Source organism: Nothoprocta perdicaria, unplaced genomic scaffold (genome assembly GCF_003342845.1).
Source record: "Nothoprocta perdicaria isolate Ctin4 unplaced genomic scaffold, notPer1 scaffold_31, whole genome shotgun sequence".
In the NCBI taxonomy this organism is placed as follows: Eukaryota; Metazoa; Chordata; class Aves; order Tinamiformes; family Tinamidae; genus Nothoprocta; species Nothoprocta perdicaria.
Genome location: NW_020455544.1, coordinates 1,499,795 through 1,518,665, shown reverse-complemented (window position 1 = coordinate 1,518,665; position 18,871 = coordinate 1,499,795). Strand labels below are relative to the sequence as shown.

The 18,871-nt window shown below is 39.1% G+C and overlaps 1 protein-coding gene across 4 annotated transcripts in view; it reads left to right on the top strand.

Annotated features, from left to right (window-relative positions):
* MMAA (metabolism of cobalamin associated A) overlaps positions 1-18,471 on the top strand; it is a 25,941-nt gene extending 7,470 nt beyond the window's left edge. For 2 of the 4 annotated variants that reach the window (XM_026042633.1, XM_026042634.1), the window contains exons 6-7: positions 269-418; positions 1,945-2,303. In XM_026042633.1, coding sequence (XP_025898418.1) covers positions 269-418; positions 1,945-2,232 — 438 coding nt within the window. In that variant the 3' untranslated portion in view covers positions 2,233-2,303. Of the gene's footprint in view, positions 1-268; positions 419-1,944; positions 2,304-14,959; positions 15,062-15,159; positions 15,181-18,396 lie in introns of those variants that run through there. The other 2 variants (XM_026042635.1, XM_026042636.1) reach the window with 2 other exon arrangements.
* Positions 18,472-18,871: the final 400 nt, after the last annotated feature.

Below are 18,871 nucleotides of genomic sequence, written 5' to 3'. Positions count from 1 at the left end.
GTTGGTTTTGCAGATTTAGTCTCATTTCAGTTATATATCCATAAAATAGTTTTTGTGTAAACTGCAATATTTACATTCAGTTACTCAAAGCAGAATATTAGCTATTGATGAAGGAGGCTAGTAGTACTACTGTTGCCTCACTTGCACACATTTGCACTAGGTAAGTCCCACAAAAAATAATGAGGCTTTTTCTGGCCTGCTTTCTGTGATAAATCAGTGTGTCACGGTCATTTTTGGTATTTATGGTTTGTCTGCATGTTCCATTTAGGGTATCAAACGAGGTATAATAGAAATGGCAGATTTAGTTGCTATAAATAAAGCTGATGGTGATTTGATTGTACCTGCACGGAGAATACAAGCTGAATACGTTAGTGCTATGAAGCTACTTCGCAAGCGATCAAAGGTTTGGAGACCAAAGGTTTGTGTACTTTTGTTTTTATAGGTTTGCTAATTGTCTTATCTACACACATTAGTCTCCCTAGGATGATCTGTTTAACTTTATTTCCTTTATTCCTTTGCTTTTTTAAATTTCTCACATAAGAGAAGATGTTCTTGCGGGCAAGAAGTTCATCTGCTTGTGCATGCAATGTCTTTTCTATTGGGATTTCCATCTTGAGTACTATTGCTTCTAATACAGTTTTCTATTTGCTGAAAGGCATAGTAAATTATTAGGAACTAGATTCAGTGTGAATGTTGTTTTGTATACACACACACACCATTTATATATATAAAAATATATTTTAATTCCAATGCTATATATATTCATATACAATGCTATATATACATATACATTATACATGCACTTTTATTATATCTATGAAGGAAGTGGCTGGAGTTGATGGAAATGGACTATTGGATTAAGTTTAAATCAACTGGGCTGCATAAGGCACAACCATTAGTTTGTAATTTATGTTTTTATATCTAACAAGTATCCTGCTCATAGTAATTTAAAAATCAGTGAGTGAAGAATTAATACAGGCTAATACTGAAATCCCTCTCGTTTCGTATTTAACATGTAAATGCAGGTGTTGCACAGATTTTTTTTTCCCATCAGTTTCTGTTTAGTTTTGTTTAATAGGAACTGGTACATCTAGATACTTATTTAAGGCTGAGAGTGCTTCTTCAGAACCTTAAGAAGAGAGGGCTGAGAGGGATTCTGATAAGTGTCTACAAATACCTCGAGGGAGGGAGTGAGGAAAAGAGGGGTGGGCCTCTTTTCAGTGATGGACACTGATAGAACTAGAGGAAGTTGCAACAAAAAGCACTGGAACTTAAGGAAAAATTTCTTAATAGCGAGGGTGACAGAGCACTGGAACAAGCTGTCCAGAGAAGTTGTGGAGTCTCCTTCTCCAAGGAGATCTTCAAAATCCATTTGGATGCAGCCCTGTGCCACATGCTCTGGGTGACCCTGCACGTGCAGGAGGGTTGACTAGATGGCATCTGGAGGTCCCTTCCAACCTTAAGGATTCTATGATTTGTTCACCTTGATATATATGATTTGGAAGAATTGTTTGGGACCAATAATTTAAGTAGAAAAAAAAAAAGTAGAAACACCTTCTCTTTTCTGGGTTACTTAAACGGTGAAAGTGTAGTTATTAGTGTTCATCTACTAGAATATTTTATTAGCACTTCCTTTCAGTAAATTAGCAACACCATACTTTTATGTAAAGGGCTTGCTTAATATGATTCTCRAACATTAATACTAACAGTTGAACAATGACCGTTTTTTCCAAATCTCACAGTCTGCTTACAGTTGGTAGAATCTGTTTTTTTCTGAATTTTTGAAAAAGAGTGAAATGCCTGAAACCACTTAGAGCTTCACTAGAAGTTCTCATAGGAAAAAATTTGCCGCCCGGATGGTCCTAGTTTCCATTAAATCTCAAAGCGATTGAAACCCCAAGACCAGTAACTACATTCCTTTAAAAATTCTTCTGAATGCAACAGGTAATGCGTATTTCAGCTAAAACTGGAGAAGGCATCTCAGATATGTGGGATAAAATGACAAAATTCCGTGACCTCGTGTTCATGAGTGGTGAGTTGATTGCCAAACGCCGGAAACAGCAGAAAGTGTGGATGTGGAATCTCATCCAAGAAAATATGTTGGAAAAYTTCCGAAGTCACTTGGCAGTCAAGGATAAGATTCCACTTTTAGAAGAAAAAGTTCTTAGTGGTGTCTTGTCTCCTGGGCTGGCAGCTGACCTCCTACTGAAAGCATTCAAAGGTGGTCTCTAAGCATATATATTCTATTGTCTTCTTGTTAAGTGCTTTATGTAAATTTGAACATTAAATCCAGTTTTTCTGTGTGTGGTTTCAAATGTTTTACTACAGCGGACACTAATAGAGCATTGGGTGGGTATTCTATGAATATAAAGAAACTGACTTGGGGAAAAAAATACTCTGTAGGATTCGGTCTATGAGAAGAGCATGATAAATCTCTATACAAATGCAAGTACTGCCTTTCAGAAAATCCTGCAGGTTGTATTTGGACAGAGGAGGATTTCTAAATCCTGTTTCTATACAGCATAAAATTTGTAGTGGACTTTTGTTTGTTTTGCACACTTCTGAGGTTGTTTTTTGTGTGTGTGTGGTTGTGGGTGTTTTTTTTTTTTTTTTTTTTTTTTTTTAAATATGTGGCCACAGTTAAAACTGCTAAGTCTTTATTGCAGATAGAAGCTAGCCCTTGTCTGTGTCCTGCTTATTGGGGGAAGCAAAAGGTGACTTCTGTTATAAAAAATCCTGCATCCTCTTATTCTAGGAAACATTGTTAATATTGCTGTTAACTTTTGAAGATTAATGAAAATTATATATTCAATATAACAAAACTTGTTTTTTCTCTCCTAATGGCCCCAAATTTTAGCATTTGTGTTGTAATGTGACTGTCTTTGAGTGGGTGGGAGAGAAAAGATGGATGCTGCAGATTTTCATGCAGGTAAAGGGACCATCTTAGCATCTGGCAGTATAGGTTTCTGCTCTTAACACAGCATCAGTTATTGCCAGTATGGGTTGCCTTTACCTTCCTCAACTGGAGTGACAGAAAGAATGTTGGACTCCCTGGAAGCATCCTGACCACAGTCTTAGTTTTACATAAATAATATGTATATAAATGGAATAATGTGTTGATAGAGCCCTGTTGAAAAGATATTGGGTTTTGTTATATATTCGTTATATATACTGTGAAAAGATTTTTTTTAACAATTTTACTTTCTAAATGGCTTTTTATATAAAAGTAAAGTTTAATTAGGCTACATGTAAAATACAGACTTCATGCAGAATCTGACATCCACTGTGTTTTAATAGCAAACACCTTTATACTGGAGTAATTTATCTCTAATCAATAACTGATTTTTGGCGACTTGGCAAAAAAGCAGGAGTTTTTTATGAACCAACTGTTGCTTACATGTATTGAATGTTTAAGAAGCATTGAAAGTGATAATTTTTTAAATTTATTTTTTATTTTCTTGACACACACTCTGAAGRGGAAGAACTATCATCTCTTTACTTAGACTTAATTTTATTTCCTTAGGTCCTTAAGAAGTCTGTGTTTCATACAGTAATTGAGTTCTGGTAACCTGAGTCTGAATTTTTGAGACAATGCCAGCCTAGCAACAACTGGGTTGCTTAAGTTCTCTTTTCCTTCGATTCTCCTATTCTCCTTTTTTTTTTCTCTTCTCTTTTCCCCCCTCCCACTCTGTTTTTTCTCTTCTCCTTCTCCCAGCCTTGTTGCTATATGTTAGATCTCTGTGCTTCAGAATTATGTTATATTTCCTGCCTAGGTATAGTTTAGCAGCTATGAGACAAGATGAATGAGTGTTGAAAATGCCAAAGTCGTCTTTTTTTTTTTTTTTTTTTTTTTTTTTTTTTTTTNAGCCTTTGATTTGACAAAGTGATACAGACTAAACACTGCAGAAGAAGCCACCATTGGTAACACTAGGATTTTGGTTACTTTTTCCATTTTATGATGGTTTCTGTCTCACTGCCTGTATTTTTTTTTTTCCTCTAAAAATACACGGTTAAAAAGTGAAAAGAAAAAGGCGAAGCAAAATAGAAATACTTTGTAATTAAAAGAAAGGATCCTCATGTATATTTGCAGCTAGACACTGACAAAGCACATTGTGGTGGTTTGTGGGGTATTGGAGCTGAGGCAGTTCTTTATGAAGAAATTTTGCTGCAGTGTTGTTTTGGATTGGTTTCTGCCGCATAAATTGCCAGAGTTGCAGTGCTGTAACCCCTTATCCCTATTTATTAACTCTTCATCCCAAGTTGTTCATTTGAGATTGCTATAGTCATGYTGGTAGAAGTAGCAGATACAGGAAGGGGAGGGGTTTGCAGAAACACAGGGACCTTGTTATAACTTTCCTGAATCATCATCTTTTTAAAAGGTAGTTCTTTTCTATTTAAAAAGAAAACAGTTTAGGTTTCTACTAAATAAATTACCCCAAACTAAAAGTCATGTCTTATAACCTCTCAGCTCTAAAAATCAACTGAATTTTGTTAGTAACTAGTAGAAGGAAGGACTGGATTGAAAATGAATTCAAGAGACAACAGCATTTCACTGATAGATTCTCAACCTTCCATTTGTTTCAGGTGACAGTTTTTAAGGTGAGATGATTTGTGCTAATCTTCTAGATCAAACCCTTGTTATTACCTCTCTTCTGTCAGGGACTGCAATTTTCCTTATCTGTTTTACTTGAACTATCAAGCAAGTTAGAACCTGCAAATTTGTTTAAATAGAAGCTTCTCTAGCAGAGTACATTTTATCATTTCAGAGTTTGGTTTTTGGACCCAGAAACTACTGAACTGTGTCTTAAAAAAAGGTTCCCTGCTTTGTTTTTCAGTGATTCTCCAACCAAATTGAAAAATTGAATTTTGTATTGTGTGAAGTGAGACTGAGATATGAGAATCAAATTTCTTTTCCAGGTTGTAAGATATTGCTGTGGAATGATTTGGGCTCTTCCATTACTGAATTAGCAGTGCAGTTGTGTTTATGTCCTAACCCTCTGGGGAAACAGATTGATTTCAGCAAGACTGTAGAGTTTCATTTGGTGGGGTATAAGTTAGTAAGCAATTTAGCATTTCCTCAGTTGGGGAATGACATTTGTCATATGGGAGTAAAATGCACTAAAACATTGCTGTTCGAATAAACAGGCTTCCTGAACAATCATAGTAAGCAAATCTGTTGTGTGGGAGGATGACATACTCTTTAGCTTCTAGAGTTTAGTTCTTCTCATGTTAACATGATAAACCACAGCTACTGTAGAACAGGATGGGAAAATATAAGTGTATAATAGTAAGATTAAGATTGTAGCTAGAGGTATTATAAATGATTAGACTAATTTATATAGAAGTTATAGAACAAACTTTTAAAGTAAGCAAACTCTTCTGTTCTTCCAAGTCTTGCAGTTTRTATGTAAGCATGAAATTTTCCCTCAAGACTGTGTGTAATAGATGTTGCTGATGTTTCACAGCTGGAAAAACAAGGGTGGTGAGATCAAGTGATTTACCCAAGACTCTGAAACAGGTCAGTAGAGTATAAGGGTTATAGTTCAGTAGTCTTTACTCTGAGCCCCATCTGTATTTACAGCCATGTTACTTAAAGTTGAAAAAATGTTCTTAACAAGTTCATGCTCTTAGTGTSACTTATTCCTTTCATATCTAAGCTCTCTGTTTTCAGTGAAAGGACCTAGTGACCCTTTCTTGACTACTGTTCTGTTGTAATGTCCTACTTTAAGTAGTGGAAAAACTTTTCCTTGATATCTGATCTGCCTTTGCGTTTTGTAAATTCATTATTTCCTGTTAAGTCTTTATGTTTGCCTCACGTATAATAGAATTCTATTTGTGAAATCTGCAGTGTATGTTAGCTCTCTTTTTGTGGGGTTTGAGGTTTTTTGTTTGATGTTGAGTGCAAATTAACTCTCTCACTTAAACAGGTCGTTTCCTAAAGTTTGCTCTCTTAAAGTAACAAGGCAAGACTGAATTAATGACTTGCTCCACACTGCTGTAAACATAGTCATTTCCTTTATGTATATATATATATATTTTTTGCTCAGAGTGTCCTCTTTTTTAGTTCTTGAATGCAGAGTCAAGAAATAACATCACTGGTGTTTTCTCCAAGAGTTGAAATGAGAAACTGTTCTTTTCAGACTGCTATCATAAATACTTAGTCTGACAAACAAACAAGGAAAAGAGAAATTCATGGTAGTTTATAGAGATCATAKGTTATGGAGCAGAAAAAGTAATATCTGCTCTTTTATTTTTTTCTCTAATGGGAACATAAACATTATGTTAGAAAAAGATGTTGCTAATTACTTTTTTTAAACTTTTTGGATCAGTATATTGAGAGGGACTTGTCCTTTAAAACTAGACAGTTTTATCTGGGATTATGCTTTAAGTGGAGGGAAAGAAGCTAATGTATTCAGAAGTCATTGTAGTTTGAGTAAATGGTTGTTTGCTTGTAACAAAAGAAAATACTTTTCAGAATGCACTTCTTTTTTTGCACTATTACTTAATTATCGGTGTGTATATTTCCTCTTAAAAATACAATGGCAATGTGTCTCACTTTCTGTATGTTAGTTTCTTCATATGTCTTCATTTCATCTTACGTTCAGATCTCTTTCATTGGTAAAATAGTATGAAAAATGTTAGTTTGTTGTACTCTTTCTTTTCATTATTTGAATATTCAATGATAATCCCTAATTAACATTACTTTTATGTGACTGTTGTAACCTAAAGGTTCTTGAGCGCTGAACTGACCCGCCCTTTGGCTGGCTCTGGTGGCTGATGATGTGTGATGTGCGTATAACGAGAAGATCGTTTCTTTGCTTGTGTGGCTTGTAGCATTATAATGTCACACTGCGAAAGATTTCTCTCAATCTCAAATCTATTACATAGAGATCTTGTTTGCAGTTTTCTAATTGCAACCAGCAGAAGACAAGAATAATGTTAGTTCTTATGACTTGTTGCTTAGCATCACTGATCAACAAAAGTATGGCCTTTTCTTTTCCTGTAACCTTGGTGAACCCAGGCTTGGACAGAACTTACCAGCGGAAGACAGTGACTTCTGAAGTCACGCGAAACTGGTGTTCAGTCTCTGCTAGCAGCATCTGTGGCTAAATGTCTCTTTGTCTTCTTTTATTACATTCGCCATTTAGTCTTCTCTCTCTTTCCAAGCCTTTGAAGAAACTGCTGGGAAGGTGGGTAGGATGGGAAGCTTTGAGGCAAGGCAGCTGTGCAAAGGCACATTCTGCCRTGAATGGAGGAAAGACCCCTGACTGTGACGTGAGACCTTGTTCTCGTGGCAGGGAAAACAGATTTCAACTACCAGACTGAGACTTATTTCTATTTAGAGAAACCTTCCCAGTATTGTAAGAGTAGGCAAAATACTCCACCAAGGAAAGGGAGATTAGGGTAAAAGGAATTTCCTGTTTTATACTTCCTAGGAGGGAAATGAATTATAAGGCAGATTGGATGCTTGTGAAAATGATTTGCAGTGAGGGTAGAAATCAAGAGATTTTTTTTCACTTCTGCTCAAGGCTATCAGAGCCTGTTTAAAGAATAAGTTACATGTTTCATCTTCCTGTCTAGAATGCMAATTGTTAGTAGAAAACTGGACATGGCATTTTTAATGACATTATGAACTACAAGAATTAATATCTTGTAATGTCAGTGAAAATTGTTTTACTGCTACCTAGACTCTTTTATTTCTAGTGCTAAACAAATAATAACTAAATATTTGTATGCTTTTTCTGCCAAAAGAGTTTTGATCCAGAGACCTCTCTAGTATTGTAGGTGTTATGGGGAAAATATTGCCTATTCAGACAGGCTTTCTCCTTCTGACTTTTACCCCTGGTGCTGATTTTCCTCTCTCTACTAAAACGTCTAGATTTGTTAATAACTTGAAATAGTAACATGGCTATTGAAAGAAAACATACATGTCACAGGCCTGTTGTGCTCTGGTATCTGAACTGTTTTGAACTTCAGAGAAAAACTCTGCTGTTCAACTATCCCAGGCTCATAAAATTAATGAAGAGGACATTTGTGTTGTTCTAGTAGTGCAAAGGAGATCAGATCCTCGTTCCAGAAAAGACCACCTTACAAGAAACTGGTTTCTATTCTATATGTAGTGTCAAAAGCATGACAAATATGGTGTCTATCAGAACTCGGGCATATGAACAGCTCCACAAATATTTGTACAATAAAAATCTGTTTTTTGTTGAAATTGCACAAATACTAACAACACAAAGTAGAAATGCTAGGTGGTACCTAAAACTAAGAAAAAAAAAAATATTTTCCATGCTCTTGTTTGCTGCACAGAAGAAATTTTGTTTACTGAGATGGTATTTTTTTGAGCTGTGAATGTGATTTGTCTGGCTGTAGTGGGYAGCAGCTCAATAAGCTTCTACAAGTACTCTGTTTCAGTAGAACATATCTTTTTGATATTTAAAAAAAAAAAGAAAAAGAAAAACCCCTGTGGTGCAGAACTGACTTTTTTTTTTTTCTATTTGCAGTAGCAACTAAGTAGAAACTAAGTAGATTTGAAAAGTATATGCTTCAAATATTGGGTAATTAAAATACAATTATCCTTCAAGTTTCTTTTTACCTACCAATTACCCCCCATGGTGGGGTTTTTTATGTGGAAACATGCTTTGCTGTGAGACTCCTTAGTGTTGTCATCTTCACATCTGCAACAACTGGACATACTGTGTCTACTGCACAGTTCTAGCACAACTCCAAGCCACTAAATGCTTGATTTCCATACCATAATAGTCAGCTCTTTGGATTTATTATATGTTGAGGGGGAAGTCCCAGCTTCAYCTCTTTCAGGATGTGAATGGCCTTTGGTTTGGCCTTAAGCCCTGCTCCACAYACCCATTTCCAGCCCACACTATTCCTTGTTCATTTGCACGTATTAAAAGCATCAACATTTTTCTACATTTTGCAATCAGTAAAGGATGGTAAAGGATGGCATGTGCCCAACTGTGACTGAGTAGGGGACCTAGAATACAGGGCAAATGAGTTTTGTCCTGTTAGTGGGTCAGTTTTCCACTTTTGGGATAGGAAATGTGATAAATGAGGCAGAAATTTTCACAGGGAACATGGAATTAATTAAAATAAGCTTGTTTGCCTGCAGCCAACGCTTTCATCTTAAAATATTACTTTGGAGGCACGTGCAGAAATCCTGCAACTGAATCAAGTCTGGATATTTCTCATGTAATGTTTTGAACATGTGTCCTTAGTGAGCATCTAAAGCACAAGATGTGTCTGTGGGATAGTTTGGATAGTGTTAGGCTTCTTTTTTTTTTTTTTTTAATTGGATCCTACAAGAGGCTAAGACTGAAGTAAGTGACTCCTTATATTAGTGTGGAGTTTTGTCTTACAGATTACATCATAAAATCATCCAAACTTGTTAAGAAGACTGCAACGGGAAGCTGAAATGCAGATTTAAAGTCTTGTCCAAACTGCACAGAAGTAAAGCTTCTCTTGTCTTTTGGCTTTTTAAATTTAAAAGCCATAATATGCTCTTTTCTTCTATGTTTAATCTACAGTGATTATGGTAAACCACCTTCTTTGCATACCAAGAAGTTGCAACAGAGATAAACAAATTGCTACAAATGACAAAGATAAATCTTTTTATTTTGAAAATTAATTTGCAGGCAGCTTTGCAGTGCCTTTGTTTTCTAGCTTCTTGTTAATGACAGTGACAATGATAGTGATTTACAGAGAAAACAAAACTACTTGGTTTTCTTACRACGCGGCTGCAGAATGTGCAGTCATGTATTGACGTGGTATTTGAAAGCCGGCTGGGAACAACTGCAGCTTTTACCTCAGTTGCAGTATTTACGGAGAGCCCTTAGATGGTGCTGTATAGCAAGGTCGGCCCCTCGCGACAGCACATAAGCTGGTAGCTGCTCTACAGGGTTTCTGCGTTAGGGATGCGCCTGTCCCATCTGAACGTGTGYTTTAATAAAACACTAAAAGGCTTTCTTAGCAGCTGTCTGTTTTCTTGACCTACTAATCTGAAGCATAAGAAGTTCCGTCTCCAGGTGAGGAGCAACTTCTTTACTGTTAGGGTGACAGAGCAGTGGAACAGGCTGCCCAGGGAGGTTGTGGAGTCTCCTACTCTGGAGGTCTTCCAAACCCGCCTGGATGCCACCCTGTGCCACATGCTCTAGGTGTSCCTGCTTGAGCAGGAAGGTTGGACTAGATGGTCTCTAGAGGTCCCTTCCAACCTTAAATATTCTGTGAATCTGTGAATCTGTAATCTTGGACTGCTGCTGAAAATCAAACTTGTTTTAATGGAGTTTTCAGGTAAACGAAGGCTAATTCCCAAATGCTGTATGAGGAAGACATAGAAGCAAAAGTTAGCCATCAGAGCCTGTATAAGGGTGTCCAACAGAAGTTAAAGCTTTCTGCCAGTAGTGAAAATGTTCTTTTTTCTTTCCTGAGTGTTATATCTGGCTGCATGCTAGGAAATGCCTATTCCTGTCCCATATTTTCTACTTATCCATGGATTCATAGGCCAGGTCCAAGATTTCAACTTAATTTAATCTTGAGAGCATGGATAAACTATCACTAGTCACTGATAATTTAAAGTGGTAAGWGCAGTCTGACAGTAGAAACTTCTAAAATATTGAATAATACATTTAAGGCTAAATTTCAGCATATACACTAATTATATGCTATAATTGCCTATAAAATTTGAACTCTCTTTAGCTGAAGCWCTGTGTGTAATATGTAGTCTCTCTGTCTGTAAAATATAATATTTTAAAATATCCATTGAAACATTTATTAAAGGTATTGAGGAGTCCTCACAACAGAAAAACAATATTCACCCTGGTAACTTCCTGACATAAATGTGGGTATGTTCTTGTGGTTTTCAGGTTAAATCTTTCACACTGCAGATCTCACTTTGTTTCTAAAGTACTGCTGGATAAGGGGTGCAGATTTGGGGATTTGAGTTGTGCCGTTCATTAGTTAATTAATTGAAATGAWTTTTTCTTTTTCAGTAGGATGGATCTTAAGCTATGAGATAGGTTTTGCTTAAATCTGTTTGCAGATTTGTGAAAGGAAGTTATTACATAACTTTGCAATACAGTATCAATATCTCACATTTTCTTTATAATGAGCAAGGGAAAAGTGAAATGTTGAAGATAATATCTGCAGATTGGAAAYGAGTGAAGTAGCTAAGTGGTGTGATTGTTTTGTTTTAAGCTAGATGCATAGTCTTCATATAGCTTATGGTATGCTTATGCAGATTTCTGTAATTGAGGAATAGACAAGATTATTTTTCCRCAGTATGAGAGGGTTAAGTATAGGAATATTCCACCAAAGCAAATTAAAGAATTTCAAGTTTTCAGAATGACTTCACTTAGTCATGACTTTTATTTATTTTGAGAAAGAGAGAAAATGAGCTAGTGTTTTTGCAATCTCTGCTTTTTCTTTAACTTCCTCTAACTCAACTTTTCATTATTTATTGTTAAACTGAAATATATCAGACTGCTTAAACAGAGTATCCACTGTGTGTGCTGCCTGTCCCAGTAACTTTCATCCTATGATCTGTGTATGCTGTTATTTTAGGTGTATCATTGGCCATTATGAGAGTTAATGGTACCCCAAGTTCTGCTGGTGTATATARCTGGGAACAAGCACTGAGTCTGTGTGTGCTGAGGAACTCTGTAGCTAAAATCACCAACAGGTTAGATGTTACAAGGTATGACTTGCAACCTAAACATAGTGACYATAAATTCTCACCTGTGGGAGGGGAATCCTGTAGCTCTGCTCATTAAGTTTTTCCAGCTGCAGCWGAATTTCCACTGGGTTAAAATCCTTAAGTAGCTATAGCAATGTTTCATGTTGATCTAGCACTTTTCACCCTCAAAGCTCATTCAAATATTTGAACTCAGTAAAAAGCACTTCATGGTGTTGTGAGTAGGGAAGTATCAGTCTAACTTTACAGAAAAAGGAGCAGCCACTGAGAGGTTAAAGTGACTTTCCCTCACCACACAGCGAGTCAGTGGCGGAGCTGGAATTAGAACTGGGGAGGTTCCTGGCTCTTGTCACACTATAATGCTATGTAAAAAGGTCATTTCCCAAAATAGTCTAAAAAGTTCCCATTCGCTATTGATTATAGTGCAAAAAAGGACTCAAGCTCTATTAATAGGTCACTGTATAATGACCTTAATCCATAATTAGCAACTCTGCAAAAATGGCAGCACTGTGTTGTTCTGGTATCATTTCCACAGTTAACTTTATCTGTTCTTCATACCTAGTTTTGTTTTGAGACAATCTTATTTACAATAAGTTGGCACATTCAAAAATTACATGTAGATCTCTTCCCTTTTAATATCGTACTACACTGCATATTGGACTTGTCTTTCAGATCAGTCCAGCTCTTCTGAGGTGGGAAGGATGTACTTGTGGGCACAGGAGCAGCAGTGCACGTGCTTTTCTCTGTCGCTTTGAAGCTGTTGAGCAAAGGTTTGTYTGGGAGGGAAGAAATAGAGGGGAGCTGTGTGCCTCGGGCCAATGATACCTGTTACATCACTTCTGACTGGGTGACTGGCAGTGCAGGGGAATGGTTGTAACTTTTTCCCTGTGTTGTGTGTGAGGGAGCCAGGGTGAGCGTAGCTTCTCCACCTGGGAACTGAGCTACATGTGGACATTGAGGGGGCCRCATTTAGCGATGATCTTTCAACTGCCCAAGAAGGAAGGTGAACTTTATCATCACATAGCAAGGCCAGGGAGAGGGAGCTGAATGATGTGAAGGGACTTTCCTGGAGATTTGTTCCTTGATGAACTCTGTGCTTCAGATGTCCCTAGGGCCAGGGCATCTGGTAGGTGCTGCTTGATCTTGTAGATATTTTTACTGTGGCATTTATAAACTTCTATAAATCTCCTTTGATCTTAGAAGTGGTRATCAACATTTTTACTTATTGGCTTCAACAGTGTGCTTACTGGAGGTTTCTGTTTTGTGTTTTCTCTCTAAGTGAATTATTTGAACTACCAGGTAATTTAGCAAATTCAAATAGATGCTGAGTGGTAAGCATGAAGCTTGAATTTTGTGGTTTTTTTTTTTTTATTTTTTTTTTCTTGCTAAATCTTTGCATCTACTATTGACAGAAGAACAAAATGGTATTTTGTCTTAGCCAAGTCTGAAATACTGTAGTGTGAATGATGGTGGGAGGAAGGACGTTCAAATCCATTTACTCARCCCTGTTTTGGCCTGAGTTAGGGTGAAATGTTTCAAAACACACACACATACACACAAGGAAAGACTGAGAGAAGAGCAAAGATAGAATATTATATAAGCAAAATGGAGAAGGAAAGTTAAGAAACTAGAGCTTGTAGAGCATAGAGAAGTGGGAAGTAAAGGGGATGGATTGCCGTGCTGTCATGTGTACAGTAATATCTGCAGATGTCGGATTTGAATTCATGAAGCAACAGGGCTTTTTTGTGCTGCATTTGCTTCCTAATGCTCATCGCTTGAAGTAATTGGCTCTATTGTTGTGGGCACTGGGACTGCCAGCTCGGCTCTTACGGTCACTGACTTGTGAACGTAACCTACTGGAGGTCAAAACGCTGGAGAGCTGCTCTGCATAATTCCCAGGGYTGTAGTCGTAATAGTTACTGCCTTGGAAAAACAATATGCATGGTGTCTGCCTTTATCTGGTTTGTGGCTTATGCTGCATTTATATATATATTTTWTATATATATATATATACACACACGTATATATATATGCATATATATATGTATATACACACATTTAAGTATTTTTGCAGCTGCTTAACTGTTTTTGATTCAGAATTTGATAATGCTATTTTTAAACCACAATTTAGTTTACTGATACTTGTCAAGTAACTTGTCCAAGACTGATCTGGGCCAAGTTGGACAGAAATAGCTAGTCTCAGTTATGAAAAATACTGTACTTTTAGCTAGGAAAAAAAAATCAAATCTATGCAATCAAATGATTCATGGYAAATGCTGATGGTTATATAATTTGGGAGTCGAGTACACCTGCCTTCTCCACATTGCACCTCCAGAGAGGCATGAGTGAAAAACATCCAGCAGAATGAGTGCTGTAGTTGATGCTTCCTGGTTTCACAGTTTGGGCCATGCTCAGCCTGAGTCTCTTTGGCAGTTAGAGAGATTTCCAGGTCTGTGGTTTGTGTTTCCTGGTATCAAACAGCTTAGGAGTTCTCTTGCTATGACTCCTTTCCAAGAACTAGAGGGATGTTGATGTCAGTCCTCAACTTTTCTCCTGCAAATCTGTCATAGCATGTAATATTTTAATACAAAGCATGACATGAAACAGACCATAGATTTTGTGATTTGTTACCAGACTTGCTTAGTCTCTAGCATAGCAGTCAGGGCATCGGTGGCTACATCGCCTCCTGTAATGAGGTGAAATTCTTGCATTTTTGGGGGGTGGCACGGTTGTACTTGGTAAAAATTTCTTTCTCTCTCCCTAAAAACCACAAAGAGAGAGGTAGGGTGGTTATCCATATCAAAGACTCAGTTAGAACTGCTTTGAAATTGGATTTTTAAACACAGTGCCTCCTTKCACCGTGCTGTTTTGCAAGAACACACGAGCACTTGCAGTATGTGTCTGCTGTAGGGCAGTGTGGAACTATGGAGCCATTGGAATAGATATATTGTGTCAAGGCAGTAGTGAACTTTGTCTGGAATTAGGAGAATTTGGACCCCCCTTAAAATTGGACTCTTCTTTGCAATGAATCTGTGTATTTTTCCATCTTGTTAGAGAGCCTTGTTTTTTTTTTTTTTTTTTCCCCCTCCCTGTTCTCTGCACAGTCTATGGCTTGGTTGGGGCAGGCTGCTTGCTCTGTATCTGCCTGCACTTGTCTGGAAGTGATGCAGCACTCTGCATGTTGTGCCCAGATTTACAGTCAAGGTAAAAGGAACAACCACATGTTACTTTTTTTTGTTTTTCTCTCCCTCCTAGGTATGTGAAACTGCTCTGTGTTCCTTCAGAAGGCTGTTGGACTACTCAGACCCAGGAAATGTGCTGAAGAAAATGCTAAGAGTTCTAAATTAATTGCTTCAGGTCTCATTTCCTTCTGGGTTTTGTATTTCTGGCTTGTTTTTAGTCAGGTGTTTTATATTTATTTATTTATTTATTTTAACTCTTTTGTGGTGGGAAAGGTTTTGCAACTGGAAGAGAAGGATACAGAGGAGGCAAGATCAAGGCTACAACCGCTGTACAAACATCTTTAAAGGCATGACCTTTCAGAAGAAGCCCGTTTATAGCTAASTTATGCAAGACATCACTGTTAGGCAGAAAATCCTGTTTCTGGAGCCCCAAAATATTTAAATTCTCCGAGACACCTTTATTTCTTTCTAGATAACTTCAGTTTACATGGTGTGAATACGCTAAATCTATCCCTCAAGCTTTGCCTCTGCTCCTCTCCTTAGGCTCTCCTAACGATGCATTTCTGCCCTTCCTGGTGCTGCCTGGAGTTTCTGTTCTCCTAACTGTGCCTCGGCAGAAAGCTGCCTCGAGCCAATGCGTAATTCATGCCGCTTTTAATAATTAAGAGCAAAATTGCACTTTTGCAGAGCTCTCCTCTTTATTTCCTTCCCAATGGCACCTCTGCGTCACTGTCTTGTGACTCATTTGGCAAATGCTGATAGAGACAGCTCTCTTGGCGGCAAAGGCCAAGAGACCCTGGCACAGAGAGGTGCCTGCACGTGTGGCCCTCCTCACCGTGAGAGAGGAAAATGCATTTTCAGCTGGAGCTGGAAGAGGCTCCACACCAGCCCCTGCCTCAAGTGCCAACACTTTCCGGCAGTAGCTGTAAGACCTGTGAGTGGCTGGTGTTGCTTGATGAAGTCCCATTTATAGATATGTATAAGCTCTAAAAATCAGACTTCTTCTCTAAATTGTCAGCTTGCCTCTCCCAAATGCTGGAGACTGCCACACTGAAGGATGTAAGGAAGCCTACAGGAAAAACACCTTTTGATCATAAAGAATTGTTTGTTTTAGTTTGGCTTCTGACATGGACTGTCTGCAATTTCTTCCTGAAAAGAAAATATTGCTATGGAAGTGTTTAAAAAGTCACTGCAGGGTAGTTTTTATTATGWTGTTTGTGTTATTTCATATTCTGAGTGAAGGAAATCTGTATCRTTGAGGGGGACGCATGATATAGTGGCAGCACAGAGAAGATAAGATGTATTGTTGGGGATGAAGAGAGATACTTAAACGARGTGCTTTGTAACAGGAAGAGGGCAGAGCGCTGTAACCAGGTGCCCTGAGCAGCTGGCAGGGCTCTTCGCCTTCCTAGCACCCGCATTATATGATGCCATGCTGTTGGATAACAGGAAGCACGGGATGATATTCAAAGAACTGTGTTTTAAATGGGGAGTACCTCAGACCTGACTTCTGGGCCTTAGAAACACCAGTCCTTTTGCTTCAGGGCCAAACTGTGACCCATGACAGGTTTCACTTGACTCACAGTGTTAGCYCATGTATGGTCCATACAATGCCAGGTGTTGTAGGTCATTATTTATATTTAGATGTGAAGGTCTTTGCAGTGAGATCTGTGGGACTGGGTGATCTCACCGCTGAAGTGGGATGGTTGGTGAGAATCAGCTCTGACTCTGCAAGTTGTTGTTACCATTTGGCCACCTCCTCCAGGACAGAGCGCAAGGAGGCAGGACGCGCGCTCTGCTTTGCGAGGATGCCTGATGTAGCAGTTTGCTGGCTTTCAGTGTTTGCACAGTACATTCAGTGTCAATACGCTCATACAGCAGAACCTCAAGGAGTTTGGGGCAGGTAGCCTTTCCTTGTGAGGTTTCTACACCGAGCTGTGGAGCCAGGGCAACTTATGGAGCAGCTGTCCAGCAGTGAGTTGGCAGCTGCCTGTGGGCCACCCCATGGGGCTGGGCAGTGCCCAGGGCAAGCTCTAAAACGTGCAAGCTTTGGCAGCCGGGGGGCATCCGCACAGGAGAGCAGAGCTTGGGGCTGTCAGCTAAGGAATTTGCTGACCTAATCAAGTATTTTCATGTGGGCACTAGGAGCAGAGATGGAACTACCAATTCCTTTGTCAGTCTAGCCCAGAACGTCAAGAAACCCCACAGAAAATGCCTTTTCTGAGCTATAAAAATAACCCCGTTTGTTTTTGCCTCTCTGAAGGTGGAGGGCTCATTCACTGCTTGCTCCTGTGTTGGGTGGCAGTGAGAGCGGGATGCTGCAGCTGAAGGATGAGTGGGCTGATCTAGCAGGACGAAGGCCTTTCGCCTCGTAGGGAAGAAAAGCGTGTGTGGACTGAACTTCTCAAGTAGCTGCAAAAGGTGTAGAGTGGGGTGGCAGGAAGGAACCCACATGAAATGGGCACCCTTTGTCCAGCCAGAGGGCCGCTGGCAGGCAGCTGTGGAATAGTTTGAGGAAGACAATTCAGGAACTATTTTTGTAATGCAGGTTACAAGAGGGGACAGCTTAGAACTGGCCAGGCTCCAGCCCTGCTGCAGCCACAGCACTTTTTCACACTCTGGGTTTACATGTGAGTTCTGGGCCTCATCACTGAAGCCCAGTGAACGTTTGTTTGTTATTTTTAATAAAACTGAGGGCTGGGGCTGCAGTTTGCCAGGACACTGTGTCATGCGAGGGACGAGGGCCGCGCAGGGACTGTGAYGCCCAGGCTTCTGCTGGCTGCACACCCAGTGGTCTTGCTGTAATGGGGCAGGATTCCAAGGAAGCTGCTTGGGTTTCCTGGGGTAATTGGGTGTGATTCAGATGTTGTTATGAAATTATTAGCTTTGATAGACCGGCCGTAGGAGAGCAACAGGTTTATCACGAAATGCATTTGTTTTTCATAAAATATGATATCCCGAGAAGTCTGAATCTTGGGAAGCTGTGGACCTGTTTGCCCCTAATTATATTTTCTTGGTTTGAACAGCTGGAAGACTGTTTTTTCTGCTTCTGTCTGTCTTAGGAAGTCTGTCACTTTGAATAAGAATGAACCATGACTGGTGGCAATGAAATCTTGACACTGTATCACTATATAATGGGATTTTATTTATTTTTAATAGAAACGTCAACTTAAAAGGTACAGTGCATATTTTTAAATCACATTAGCATTATATTTAGATTGTTCTTCCATAAGTTTTAGGTATGCAGTTCTGTTAAAAAATAGGTAGCTGGATATAAAAACACGAAGTCCTAAAGCTTGCTTACTAAATATTCAGAGTGCAAACAGACATCACTGGTAACAGATCCAGTTACATTTAAAAAGTTATGTTTAAAAAGTGTCACTGGCATGCGTGATGGGCATTGATATATGCATAGTGCTAGTATCGCACTGATGGGGGGTGAGCATTCCAGCAGCTCCTGATCTTTACTTACCTGCCCATGCCATTCAAATTTTTACTTCTCAATTTCAGGAAAAAAACATACTGCGACTTCTTTTTGGAGGAGGAAGCAACTACTGCTCCTAACTATAATGCAGCGTGCTGCACGCTGTGCGCTGCTGTGTCTTGGTGTCGGGCAGCGTCCAGCTCTGCAATAGAAGATGTGCGTGACAGGTACAGTTTCTAATAAGCTATTTTCTGATCCTAGCAAGAATTTCTGCATTCAAGTACTCATAGAGTTCTAAGCATTTGCCCCTAAAGAGGAACCAGGTGACTCTGTGCTGTCTACTKGGCTGGCAGCTGCCCTCAGCATCCCGGGCAGGGTGGGCTGCAGTAGGAGCCCCCAGTCACCCTGCCCATGCCAGATAGCTCGGGCACTGCTCAGGCTTGGAGCTCAGCCCCGTGAGTGACAGCCCCTTGTGGCCAATACCCAGCTGCCTGATGCAGCAAGTGGCACCATCCTGCTCCTGAGCGGGATCGAGGGCAGGCTTGGGTGGTTATTGCGATG